This window comes from Nycticebus coucang, chromosome 9 (assembly GCF_027406575.1).
Source record: "Nycticebus coucang isolate mNycCou1 chromosome 9, mNycCou1.pri, whole genome shotgun sequence".
Classification (NCBI taxonomy): domain Eukaryota; kingdom Metazoa; phylum Chordata; class Mammalia; order Primates; family Lorisidae; genus Nycticebus; species Nycticebus coucang.
Window position 1 is genome coordinate 13,636,670 of NC_069788.1, and position 14,267 is coordinate 13,650,936.

The 14,267-nt window shown below is 36.8% G+C and overlaps 2 protein-coding genes across 4 annotated transcripts in view; one reads left to right on the forward strand and one right to left on the reverse strand.

The window, feature by feature from the left end:
• Positions 1-920, forward strand: part of B3GAT2 (beta-1,3-glucuronyltransferase 2) — a 75,307-nt gene extending 74,387 nt beyond the window's left edge. Inside the window, exons 3-4 of one of the 2 annotated variants that reach the window (XM_053602082.1) lie at positions 272-420; positions 501-920. In XM_053602082.1, coding sequence (XP_053458057.1) covers positions 272-420; positions 501-587 — 236 coding nt within the window. In that variant the 3' untranslated portion in view covers positions 588-920. Of the gene's footprint in view, positions 1-271 lie in introns of both variants that reach the window. The other variant, XM_053602081.1, reaches the window with a different exon arrangement.
• Positions 921-1,059: 139 nt separating this feature from the next.
• SMAP1 (small ArfGAP 1) overlaps positions 1,060-14,267 on the reverse strand; it is a 123,219-nt gene continuing 110,011 nt past the window's right edge. For both annotated transcript variants that reach the window (XM_053602080.1, XM_053602079.1), the window contains 4 exons: positions 8,983-9,107; positions 5,245-5,416; positions 4,012-4,319; positions 1,060-2,006 (listed from right to left, as the gene is read on the reverse strand). In XM_053602080.1, coding sequence (XP_053458055.1) covers positions 1,872-2,006; positions 4,012-4,319; positions 5,245-5,416; positions 8,983-9,107 — 740 coding nt within the window. In that variant the 3' untranslated portion in view covers positions 1,060-1,871. The remainder of the gene's footprint in view (positions 2,007-4,011; positions 4,320-5,244; positions 5,417-8,982; positions 9,108-14,267) is intronic.

Consider the following 14,267-nt stretch of genomic DNA (forward strand, 5'->3'; position numbering starts at 1 on the left):
CTGTGAAACAGCAGCTTATAAAATTTGCCCTTTATTATCAATAGCCTAGACGTCGTATTTTGCATATGTGCGCCCTGTGCACACCTCTATTTTGCACTGAATGCACAATATAGTGATGACTGATTTTCCTTTTGAGAATGTAATAAAGGTAATGTTCATATTTAAATCTGTATTTAAAAAATTGTTTTTGATGTGACCAAATTTATGTGGAAAAAAGAGAAGTACACCAGTATTTTACTTTAAAAGTCATTTTTTTTAACTTTTCACAAAGGATTTGCTGTAAGTCTTCAAGTCATCCTGTCCAACCCGAAAGCTGTATTTAAGCGCCGTGGATCCCAGCCAGGGATGCAAGAATCTGACTTTCTAAAACAGATAACGACAGTAGAAGAGCTGGAACCCAAAGCAAGCAACTGCACCAAGGTACTGAGCTCGTCTGTGCTGCCTGACCTTGAGCGTCAGCACTGGGAGGGCCCTACTCAAATCCTCTCCCTGTCTTGCAGGTGCTCGTGTGGCACACACGGACAGAGAAGGTTAATCTAGCCAATGAGCCAAAGTACCACCTGGACACAGTGAAAATCGAGGTGTAAAATGGAGGCGACACCTGGTGCCGTTTGCCTGGCAGTGGGTAGGATGAGGACGAGGACGTGTGGAGTGGAGGCTGCAGAGCCTTCAGGTACTGTTCATTTTCCTTCAGTTGGGCAGCCTTTCACGCCAGCTGACGGACGTCTGTTTCACCAGTGCTTGTAAGGTACCAGGAGCCGCCTGGACGGTACAGACGCTCGTGTCGTCCTCCCTTGCTGTGCATGTCCTCCCTACCACTAAGTTGGACAATTTCTGTACAGTACAGTTCTGGACACTGCAAAATACCATTCTGAGTATCTTACCTGCTTTCTTCCCGGCCCCCATCTAGCCTTACACTTGGTAGAAATGAACAGGTTTAGAAACAGATGACAGGCATTTTGTCAGCTCAACAGTGTCAATTCCTATTTGGCAACATTAAATAATTTTTTGGAAGGTTGGTGGCAATATACATCACAGGAAATAAAAACCCCACAATTGAAAGGTCTATGGATTCATCTGTTTAATATAGGGAAATAATATTTTGTCAATACTAGGCACCATAAAATGTAAACACAATTACTGTCATAAACCTGGATATACCTTCAAGGATTCAAAGTGGCTTTGTTTTAGTTACCCTGTGCGCATATAGTGCAGAAAAAGGTCTTCACAGGAGATCCAAATTATGAGAGGCAGATAAAATTTGAATTACTCAAACATTCATTAAACTAAGTTTCGTAGTAACATCCAGGTTTATCTTCCTTTCACTAACCACGTTCCCTGTTAAGCACATCATAACAACAGCACAGTGAAGTGAATGATGAAATAAAAGAATTTTGATACACTAGAAAACAGTGCTCAGTGATACATTTACATTCTATTTATATGATTAAAACATTTGATCATACAGTACCTTCCTACAGGATTACTGGCTAATTTGGGGCAGGGTTTATACTGTTAGAGGTATTACTAACATGATAACTACTTCCCTTATATGCAAACATTAGAGCTATAATTTTATTGAGAGTAAAACTAATTATGCAAGTTGACTGAGCAGCTTCTGAAATAATGGTCATTTATGAAATCGTGGGAAATATGAGCAAAGCTGCCTTTGACATAAAATGGTTTATCAACCTGCTTTCACCACATCAAATTTAATCAGTACGGACCAACACGGTCAATCAGGTAATTCGTAATATGAACAAATGGGTAAAAAGAAAAAATATGTATGTACATGAATAAACAGGGGAACTCGATGCGTTTTAGCAAGGAATGTCAGGTGGTCGTTCTGGATGAAACTTGTATCTCAGTTTTCATTTCCACAGTTGTGTGCTCAGAGTCTGACCCGATGAGCTTCCAGACCATCCTGCCGTGGTGGTGGGGGGCTGGCCAAAGCCTGTCGCGAGGTTTGCACTACTGACACTCATGCCGGCCATTTGCTGATTCATCTGTGAAACACAGGAAAGGCTTAGTTTAAGGGGCTTATTTTACTTTTGATTATTGTTTCGTCAGCCACAGTTGGACATTTCTTCCAATAATGTGAAAATTAGAGCACTGGAGTAAAGGCAGACTACCATTCAAAAAAAATTTTTATAGAAAGCAAATAGCTACTTTGTTCCCTTCTTGTCTTTATTTTCTTCTACTTTTTAGCACTGCCCATACATAATATCTCAATCATATTATACAGGGTGTCCATAAAGTTCGTATGCAATTTGAAATAGTCTGTCAGTTCTTAAATTAAAATAGACAACTCTTTTAAATTGCACATGAACTTTATTCACTTTCTAGGTTCAATTTCTTATCCCTAAGATGAACCACAACTGAAAAAATATACCAAAGCAATCTTTGAATTTGTATCTGAGTATATGTTACAAAATGAATCTACTACTCTTTCAACTACACGAGGATAGTGTGCTTCACTAAGGACTCGGAAAATTTTAGAAAGTAAAATAGTCCAAAATTGTCCTATAAAGTTTGTATGATAGTTAATATTCTCTATTAAAATCCTAAATGGCTCTCAATATTAAAAAGTCATAAAATGTACATTTTTTTCTTTTGTTAATCTAACAACATAAATAACTAAAATTAAGTTTCATACGAGATTACATGTATTTTTCTTTCACACCAGAGTCAAATATAAATAAGCATCTTAACTCTGTGGAGTTCTTACTGCCAAAATTGGTGAAAAGAGAAGGAAATGCAAGATTTACTGTAAAGAACAGAGTGGGTTTAAACGCTGTGCTCGGGGTTAGAGTGTGTTCTTAACAAGGTACACTTATTTGCAATTATTTGAAGACATTAAGATGAACCACATCACTGCTCAGGCATCTTAAGTATCTGAAGGGAAACCCCACGTCTTCATACCCACTAAAGGATATTTTTACTCCCTGTCGTTGGCTAATAGATTCTAACAGAATGCTGGAGAACAGCATCACCCCTTTGCACTATCTGGAGGCAACAGCCAAAGTCAGCATCTAGCACCTTAACTTGAGCTGGCTGTAAGCTTCAGCATTCTGTTTGTGACGGACATCTGGCAATTTTTGAGAGTTTCAAAAAGATAGAGACCAATGTCTTAGATATATTCCTGCAAATGGTGATAGCAAAAATAACTTAGAGCATTCTTGGGACATACAGTGATTTTGCTAACATTAGTTAAAAATCATTCTAGACTATTACATGAATGCTCTCAAGGAAAAAGAACTGACCAAAAAGAAACCAAGATCACCAAAATGCTGGAGAACAAGGAAGAAGCCTGGGAACATGGACCTGGCTAGCAAACGGTCAGAACAGCGTCCCTAAAATAGAAATCTTGTCTCTTGACAGTAACTTAGATAAAAACAGGATTCTATAACGGGAAGGAATGACACAGGTATGGACTTGTTCATGCCTTATGGGGACTCTTGAGCTAGTGGGTACTCAAACACAAAAGTCATTGGAGGATATTTAGAAAGAAAATGCAATTTTACAAAGATTTCTGGACAAAAGAATTTTTATGAATCCAAGGGAAGTAACCATATGACCTGGAGGAGAGTCTAGATCCCTAATAGTGCCTTGAGAATATGAAGCCGGATCTTTTTTTCTAATTCATGAAAGTTACCAAAAAAGCTTGGTGGCAAAAAGGCTGTCTCTCATGATGCCCAAGATAATTTCTAGCTATTGACAAACAGGGATACTCACCATGACAGTTGTGTTATAATCTGAAATGAAAAATGCTTAACATCTCTTTACAGAATACTTTTAAAAATAGGGATAAAGACAAATTATTTATCTATTCAGCACAACCTCCTATTTGATACAACTTCCAAATATCTATAAGCAAGTTTGATCTTACACAACACTGTTCCTACTGAATTCTTTCTGCCACATCATTAGAATTAAAAACAAATAAAACCATTTGGAAAATAAATCTGGTTTCTTTGATTGGGGAGAAGTTGGAAAGTAAGTGACCCCTACCTGTGAGAGGCTCCACTGGGGCTGTTGTGCTTGTGGCAGGCCAAACTTACTCTGGGGTACGCCCATTTGTCCCACCATTCCTCCTTGTGGGCCAACAACATTCTGAGGAAGTGGCATCACACCAGTCTGTGCGTTTCCCATAAACCCATTGGGCATGGGCATGCCTACCATCATGCTTGCACTCTGTCCCATCACATTTCCTATAAGGCCAGGAGCTGCAGGCACAGGTACACCCATTGATGGGAAACCTTGAAATGCAGTCGGTGCTTGTGAGGTAAATGGTATATTTGTGGGTCCCATAAATACACCTGCATCACAAGAACCATGAGAAGAAAATGAATGAAGAGAACAGGGCGATAGCTTATAGCTGAACTCCAATATAGTCACAGAAAAAGGAATACTGTCTTTCTGAGCCACCCATAGCAAAAACTTTTATTTCCGTCTGCGCTCACAGCTCAGACCAGCACACTTAAACCTTCGGACTTAGTTATTTCCAGAATGCAGACAAATCAGTAATTAACATGAGTAAATTTAATTAAGAAATGTAAATCTTATGCAACAGCCACATGAAATACCTTCTATTGTGAAGACCAAACTACACAGCATGAGATTAGACACGTATGTGGTTTCTATTGATGTGTACCATTGGTTTCCCAATACCAAACAGGCAAGTGAGAGTTGACTCTATCCGTCTTTAATGAAAGTGGTGGGTTACCATATAATTTTAGCTCATATGTGAAATACGGCTCATTATTCTAGAGGGAATGATCTGACACATTAAATTGTAAACAATAAATTGTATGCTAGTATGTCATTCTAATTACAAAATTTCAAAACTTTTTTGGTACCATGTTAACAATTCAGAATACTTATTGTTTGTGTACAAAGACAATATACTGTATATTAAGTCATAAACTCCATGCAAATAAAATTTCAACAATTCCTCAAAGATAAACCATGTCCTATAAGCTTGTGAAACAACATTAAATGGTATGTGAACAGCTTGTTGATTATAAATGAATAAAGTTTTGTGAATCCTATACATGCATCTTAATTTTTTAATTCTAATGCTTTGTTCATGTGAGTTTCATAGTTGTGTAAACTGCAACAACAAAAGCACCCACTACACAGAAAAATAGGGAAGAAATATAATTGATATTATTACAATTACCAAGGATGTACTTCCAGTAATGTCATCACAATTCTTTGAAAGCAGATTTCAAAATTAATTACCAGGAGTGCTTTGCTGTTGAATGGTTCCTGTACCGTACAGAGATAAGATGGAGTCTTTGGAGAGCTGTTTCTTTGCCATTTCGTCCGATTTTGTAGTTTGCTCGGTGAATAGATCTAGATCCCCAGAAGTTACTGTAGAAAGCGTAGCAGCTGCTGTTACAGAGGACGACCCCTGAGACAAACACCAAAATAAGGGATCGAGTTCTGCATAGTAAAAGCACAGTCCATCTATTACTTGAACTCTAAATAAAGTTATCAAATTAGACAAACAACTATAGGAGGTGAAATAGTGACTGACAGTCAAGAGGACAGGCCACACACAAACATCTAGAGCAAAAGGCTCAAGTGTTTTTTAACTTGATCTGCTCATGTTAAAGAGGTAGATGAAGCTTTTTCATAATAAATTGCATTTACCAGCTAGGCTGATGCCACATTTTTCCTCATTACATCCTGAACCCTGAACCCAGTGGGTTCAAAAATAGTTTGTGGCTGCTGTTTTAAGGACCTGCTCAGCACTCCTCGACAACTACTACTTCAAGGAACTGGTATCTCTTGGAATAAATAACATAATAAATAACAATTCTACAACTATAGCAGACTGCAAGAGGGTCCTGCTGTGATTAAAAGGTTTTGTCTTTTAATAAGCTGCATCATAAAAGATTTATACACCTAGTCAAGTTTTAATCACAACATTAGAATGTTTCACAATCTATCCAGAAATGAAGTACAGCAAAACTTTAACCACCTACCAACCATATCCTGCACTCCATTGTGGATAAGGAGCAAATGAACACAAACACCAATAAACAAGCAGATATTAAATATAACACAAAATGTTCACTTCATTGCTTATCTCTTGCACAAAGATCGTATTATATAATCACAACTACCAACCTTCATGATCTCTGCAGTCATAAAATATTCAATCACATTCACATCTGTTTATATGGACACAATTTAAATATGAAAAAAGTATCAAAAATTCTATGAAGACTAGTAAAAGCTGGCTAAGATTCTTCTCAAACTATAGACTAAGGTGAGTAGCAAGTAAAAGTTCAATTCAACCATTTAATTACCTTCCATTCTGGTAAATCACACATTGATTTAAGCAGAACAATATTTTGAATCCATTATGACTAATTAAGGAAGAATTATGAACTACAAATAAAAAGAACCTAATTTTGCAAAAACTCTGAAATGTGTAAGAAATTAGACACGATGAAATATCAAATATTACGATGCCTTTGAATAAAATATATCTACGGTACCAATGAAGCAACAACAGGTCACAGAGGCTAAGAGCATGGGCTGGAGGCAGCCTGCCAGGACTTAGCTACTGGTGTGTCCTTAGACATGTCACTTCTCTATTCAGTCCCTCTCCCATAGAAGGGGGATGGGCTTGATGACCACAAAAAGTGTTCTGTACAATGGTGTAGTATACTTAGTATTTACTGTTAATACTATTAGATAACAAAGGAACTACATCACTAAGTGACCTTTTTTATCACATTTAGTTTCTCTTCAATCTAAGAATCTACTCAAAACCCAGGGGCCTATTCCCTGTGGATGAAAGAGACTTGTAAGATAACACAGAGCGGTAGAAGCTACAAGCTGTGATCTCCAGTCCCCTCTAAACATCACAGTATGTTTCTTCTGCTGAAGGTAGATACGAGGTAACATCTACTTTAACATGAACAAAGTCTAAAAGTGGCCAAAACAAACAGCAAGGCTAGTAAGCACTCAAACTTCCATTTACTTTTTTGGAGCTGCATTTGTAAGCGCTACAACCCCAGGATAACAAAGAGAAAAAATCTGGATGCCTTTTTGCACTTCAAGAAGCTGCAGGGCCTCTATGTCAAAGGGATCTTAGGGATAAACCAAGCAAGGTTAGGACTCAGCACTTATGTAGCTCTAGATACTGGTGATGATTGTATATGAAAAACAGGATGGGAAGGCTCGGCGCTTGTAGCACAGTGGTTATGGTGCCAGCCACATATGGATTTGAACCCAGCCTGGGCCAGCTAAAACAATAACAACTGCAGTAGTGACAACAACAACAACAAAATAGCCAGGCATTGTGGCGGGTGTGTACAGGCCCAGCTACTCAGGAGGCTGAGGCAAGAGAATCGCTTAAGCCCAGGAGTTTGAGGTTGCTGTGAGCTGTGACGCTACCGCACTCTACTGAGGGTGACATAGTGAGACTCTGTCTCTTAAAAAAAAAAAAAAGATGGGAAAAAATTTCTCCACACCAACACTGGGAACTCTGGAACTGTTTCTTGAACCCCCAATATACCCCCTTTAGGTAGTAGACTAGATTCCAGAGATGTACAGCAAATGGTAAAATCAATCTATTTCATATTCACAAGGTAGAGAATCCTTTACTAAAATTTATGCATGCTCAAAAAACTCACCCATGTGGCACAAATTCATAAGCTAATTAATTGAAACAATAACAATACTTAGTCTTTCTTTTTATGTGTAGGGGGGAGGTATAAAGTCATAAAATAAGCTATCTTTGCTGAGAATCAGCACTGCTGCTGCAGACAATTTTGATAAAGATCCATTTTAAAATAACTATTCCTAAGAAATCTACCTGTTCAATTCTAGTGGTAACTATACAATTATCATAACAATAAATACGTGTAATAAAAATAGATTGTTAGTCTTCCTAATAAGACTTTTTCTTATGAAAACTTTCTATCTAAACAATTCAGATTTGATTCAGTTATTCAAAGATAATGCTATACTAAAACAAATTAGTTGGTCAAGTATAAATTTAAAATAGAACTCCTAGTTAAGAGTAACATATTTCCTGAAAGTTCATGTCTTTACCTGTAGAAATTCTATGATGTTGAGAAGGCAATTCAAAATTTCATCATAATATTTTTAAAATATCCTGATCATTAATATAATTGTTCTAGATATACACGTGTGTGTGTGTGTGCGTATATATATATATATATATATATTTTTTTTTTTTTTTTGAGACAAAGTCTCAGTTTGATGCCCTTGATAGAGCACTATGGCATAACAGCCCCAAACAACCTCAAACTCTTGGGCTGAAGCAATTCTCTTGCCTCAGCCTCCCAAGTAGCTGGGACTACAGGTGCCAGCCATAGCCAGCCATTTTTAGGTTGGTCTGGAACTCCTGAGTTCAGGCAATTCACCCACCTAGGCCTCCCAGAGTGCTAGGATTACAGGCGTGAGCCACTGCCCATGGCCTTCTGCTAGATATTTTTTTAAATCACTAAATAAAAAACAGCAAGTTTTATGGCTAATTTAAAATATCATTTATCTTCATTAAAAAAAGAATATAAGTATTGAATTTGCTATATTTTATTTCAGTCATTATTTACAAATACAGTTTAGAAACCTCTGAAGTGACTTGGTTGCAAATCTCAGGTTAAAGTTGAGGTAGTCTGAGTTTTTCCACTTGTTCAGTCTAAACACTGTTACTTCCCTAAAGCAAGGGTTAGAACTTTAAAGACAGCGAATATTTTCAGCTTCACGGGTCATACAGTCCCTGTTCTAGCCATTCAACTCTGCTTCTATAGCACCAGTGCACCACTTTATTTGCAAAGACAAGCTGCAGGTTTAGTTTGCAAAGACCTGGTCTAAAGAACAGAAGGCTTTCAAATTAGTGACTGCTCAAAAATAATTCTTTGAAAATTGAAATTTTGAAACTTTTCAAAAAGGAAATAAGCAATGAACATATAAAACTCAATTCTTAACACATACCTGAGCCGGAGGCATGACAGTTGCAGGTAAGGGATTAGAAATCATCGGTCCAAAGATGTCCAGATCATCATTCAGGGCTGGCACTGTTGTGTTTCCATTTGTCACTGGTGCCTCAGAAGGGCCATCTGAAAAGAACATAAGATTCTAAAGAGAGATTCTCTTAAACATGACATTATTTTAAAAATCAACATATGGTAAAAAAAATAATAAGATGGGGGGAGGGGATTTCCAAAAGCTGATGAAATATACATTCTTCTCCAGGATCTATCTCTTTTCCCAAAGAAATAATTTCCGTAAGTTGTACTGTCCCAGAAATATTTTATATCCACTGGTTTCTAGATAGAAAATTATCCAAACCTTCTCTATAACAAATGTCATGATACTGTTCATATTATTCTATATCCTGACTTTTTTTTTTTTTTTTTTGCAGTTTTTGGCCGGGGCTGGGTTTGAACCCACCACCTTCAGTATATGGGGCCAGCGCCCTACTCCTTTGAGCCACAGGCACTGCCCTATATCCTGATTTTTTAATAATAGGATTGCAGAAACTTTTTATAGTGCTTCCTATCTGCCAGGGACTATTCTGAGTACTTAACAAATACTACCTCACCTTAGGAGATCGATGCTACTTTTGAGATAAGTAGCTTAGGTAAAATTCAATTCCGGGCTCTTATAAATAATGATCCTCCGTTACTATATGTGTGGAGGTTATGTTTTGGAGATTGTTTCATTTTTACCTACCATGGAAATAAATGCTAGTGATTTTTGTTGATACAGGGTCTCATTCTATTGCCCCACCTAGAGCGCAGGGACACCTTCACAGCTCACTGCAACCTCAAATCCCTGGGCTCAGGTTCCTAAGTACCTAAGATTGAGGAAATGCACCAGTAGAGTTGGGGCTAATATTTTAAAAATATTTTGTAGACATGTGGTCTCACTCTTTTGCCCAGGCTGGTCTCAAACTCCTTGCCTCAAGTGATCCTCTCACTTTAGCCTCCTAAAGTGCTGGGATTACAAGTGTGAAGCCACTATGCCTGGCCAGAGGATTTAAAATGTCTGGAATGTTGCGTTTTAAAGTCACAATAAGGGCCTGGGCACGCTCACGCCTGTAATCCTAGCACCCTGGGAGGCAGAGGTGGGTGGATTGCTTAAGCTCAGGAGTTCAAGACCAGCCTAAGCAAGGGTGAGTGAGACCCTGTCTCTAAAAAATAGCTGAGTGTTGTGGCTGGCACCTATAGTCCCAGTTACTCAGGAGGCTGAGGCAAAAGATTCACTTGAGCCCAAGAGTTGGAGGTTGCTGTGATCTGTGATGCCACAGCATTTTACCCAGATAGCAAGAAAGTAAGACTCTGTCTCAAATAAATAAAGTCACAAAAAGGAAAAAAACTAGAATAAAAAAATCATTAAATCATTTTTTAAAATGATTCTATAGGAAATTTCCATAAACCTGAACTAAATCCTTTCTTTATTCAAGCCCAGCCACCTTTAGTAATGGCCATACCAAGCCACTGAATTATATAGAGAAAGGAACGCTGACAGAGCTTCCTACTTAAAAATTCATATTTTGAAAAAAGTTTTAAAATGTTTCAATTTTTAAAATTCAAAAAAGTTTGTATCTTTTTTTATGTTAGTGAATCATTTACAAAGTGCAAGAATTGGGAGTTTGGGGTGGGGTACAGTAGACAGAGTTTGCAAGCATGGTGCTTCAAGGACTAGAACATCTCATATGATTTAGTTTTATATGGCCATAACCAAAAAGCAGGTCAGAGCATCACAACTCCAATCTCTTGAGACTCATCTCCTGATCAATCTTCTATTTTAACAATATAATTTCATCTGATCTCTCTTAGATATACTATCTATACTCTCTTCAAAGTTAAATCAGTCATCTTTAAAAATTTTTTCAATACTGCATGGGTTGTCTCACACAAAGTAGATACTCAAATACTAGCAATTTAATGGAAGGTCTACTCAGGTGTATTTCTACTACTACAATCCACAGAAATTCCTAGGTTTCTTCTCTTTTTTCAAGTATAACTATAAAAACTGATCTTTTATTTCCCTGTGTAAGCTTCTGTGAATTATAAAGAATTATTATTACCAATGAATGATCACAATAAAATATATTTTTTATTTAATTTATAATAGAGTCTTTAAAACCCAAATTAGGGTGTTAACTGCAAGTTATTTTTCAAGCCATTTACAGTGAGTTCACATTATCAGAACCATAAAAAAGAAATATATTTACTACATGTATATGTATAACCCTGTTATGTCTGTATCAAGCACTATGGACCACTGAACGGTGAAGCAATAAAATAATGCAAACATAATTTATAACATACATAAGTTTAGCCTATTTTGAGATATAACAATTAAAAAGAATTAGGATAAGACTCATACATGAAAGCCATTTTTTTTATTTCTAACCCTTTCAAATGGCAGTATTCATTTTGAAGACCTCTTTAAAGAGATTTTCCCCAGTTCAATCCATATTCCATTTACATGATGTGTAGTAGACAGTGTAAATATTGGCCAGAAATAAAGTGATATTTTAAAAGGACAAGGTATTTTAGATTCAAAACACAACTAAGCCAGGCATAGTGGCTCATGCCTAGAATCTATGCTTTGGGAAGCTGAGGTAGGGCGGATCACTGGAGGGCAGAAGTTTGAAACCACCCCAGGAAACAGAGAATCCAGGAGTGGTGGTGTACACCTGTAGTCCCAGCCACTTGGGAGGCTTGCTTGAGCCCAGGAGTTTGAGATTGCAGTTAGCTGTGACCAGGCCACTGTACTCCAGCCTGGGTGATAGAGCAAGACCCTGCCTCCAAGCAAACAAACACACACAACTAAGGGAATACCTTCTTTGTGTTATCTACAGCACTTCAGTAAAGAAACCCGAACAATAGTAACATGTAAGCCACTAATGCTTTAACCCATACTCCACATAGCAGGGGATGGGGAAACAATCCCATTAACCAGACATGTTTAATTCTATCATATGAATGAGGAAGCACCGTATTAACAGAAAATGTTTAACATATATATATATATAAAAACTTAAACTTACAAACAGAAGCACATATCCTCCTAAACAAAATCAACTATAACCAAAAGAAAAAAGTAAAAAAAGAAAAAGCTGACAAGCCTAATACAAGCAACTATAGTATTTTTAGCTAAAAATTTTTGTTTTATAAAGCAATGGCAAACATAAGTAGGATACATTTTTGAAAAATAATTTGGGGGGAAACCGAGAAAGCAGTACCAGCTGATTTTCACACAGCACATGCCAGTCTAGTTTAGTGCAGAGCAGCGCGCCCAGGACGTGCTCTATGAGAGACCGCAAGGTTCATTCACTATAAGCATACGAGGCGTTTCATTGTTTTTATAAACCATACATCTTTCAAAAATTGTGTTTATTCTACATATTCTTTCAGAATATTAGCATATTTATACTTTTAAATCTAACCCCCATTCCATATACAGTGAGTACATTATCTGTGCAATAATGTACAGCACATTATTTGGTTTACGAAGTCTTATTTTCACCCTTCTCACCTTTGAGGACTGACAACTTACCCAATATCGCAGAGTATAGCAAAGCCACAGGTGATTTTCAACCCGTGTGCCCCGAGAGGATGTTAAGTGTGCTGTGAACATTTTTAAAGACCATTTAAATGATTTATGAAAGGAGTTCAAAGTACAGTAAATATATTGTTTTTTGTACTCTTTTCATCAACATTATTTAAATATACTGAGGAAGTTTAACTACAGGTTCAAAATGTATAATGAGGTAACAAAGGTTGAAAAACACTGCCTTAGACTACATTCTTAATCGATTTTCTCTATAAAAGCAGTATGTTCTCATAAAAGATTCAAAATATGCAAAACTAAGTAACTAAAAGTCCCCACCCTGGATGACACTGATGGTTGTTCAACAATGTACACATACTTAATGCCACTGACTATATACTTAAAAATATTTAAGATGGTAAATTTTATGTGTATTTTACCACAACTTTAAAAGCATATTGCTTTTAAATGTGTTTATATATGATCATTCAAAAATAGTCCTCTTTATATAAAACTCTACATATGTAGGTTGGGGGTTCTGCATTCCTTGATACTGCATGGACCTATAATAACTTACTTATTCAATTTGTGATTCAGGGGCATTTGTGTAGTTTCCAGATTTTCACCATTGCAAAAACAGAACTGAATAACTACATTCTCTTATGTTAAAGCTACATAGCTCAAATTCGTTCACTGCAAGGTAACATTACTTGTTTTTTACGGCTGCACCATAAACAGGTTCATTCTCTCACGTTCTGTGTGTGCTTTTTAATTAGTATTTTAAAATTGACCTCTTAAAATCTCAAGCATTTCACACAAACAACAAAGTCTGTTGTCTTAATAGCCTCTTACCACGTGGTTATAAAGAGAATTAATGGCGCTATCATAAAAGTCAACTTACAGTTTAAGTCTTGAGGGACTCTGAGTCCTTTATGAGGCACAGGACGCACCTACTGAATAGGGCTCGTTGCGGAAAGGTTGATACTATTTTCAACTGACTACAGATCTTTTCATACCTCCAAAAACATGAGATAAGGAACCTTCCTCCTAAGCCCGACCAAAGTTTCCCCTATACAGCTGCCCTGTGATGGGCATAGGTAATTCTTCTATATTCTTATACTTACAACATACTAATTTTTACCCCTCTTTTTTTTTCTACTCCAGTCTTCTTCCTATGTGATCCCTTATAATTGGGTTCTGGATTTCACTATCTTCAGTTTTCCTTATTACTATAAAAGCTATGCATCTACAGAATTGTTGAAAAACAAATTGCTAATGAAATTCTAAATGAAAACTATTCAGCCTTGCAAAATCAGTAAATATAAGTTCCCAATGTGTTTTAATGTTTGCTAATTTTACCTATTACATTTGGCTTGCCAAACATTCTTTAAAAGGATTGTTTCTATTCATTTTTAAGAGAGTTGTGCTTTTAACTTTTTGTACTTATAAAAAACAAAGACCCATCATTACCGTCATTATAAATATGACATTTATCCTGGATGTTTTTAAAGAATGTTTAAATGTTACCATTTTTGCCCCCAGGAAAGGTGAAAAGGACATGTCTTCCCATTAACTCCAGTTATGGAAACTCAGGCATAGAGAGATAAAAAGACTTCCTCAGTGTCTCTCAGGTAGGCAGCAAAACTTGTTACTAGAACATTCTTCTGATCCCTAGTTTTCTAGAAACCACATTTCACCAAAAATCATGTAAT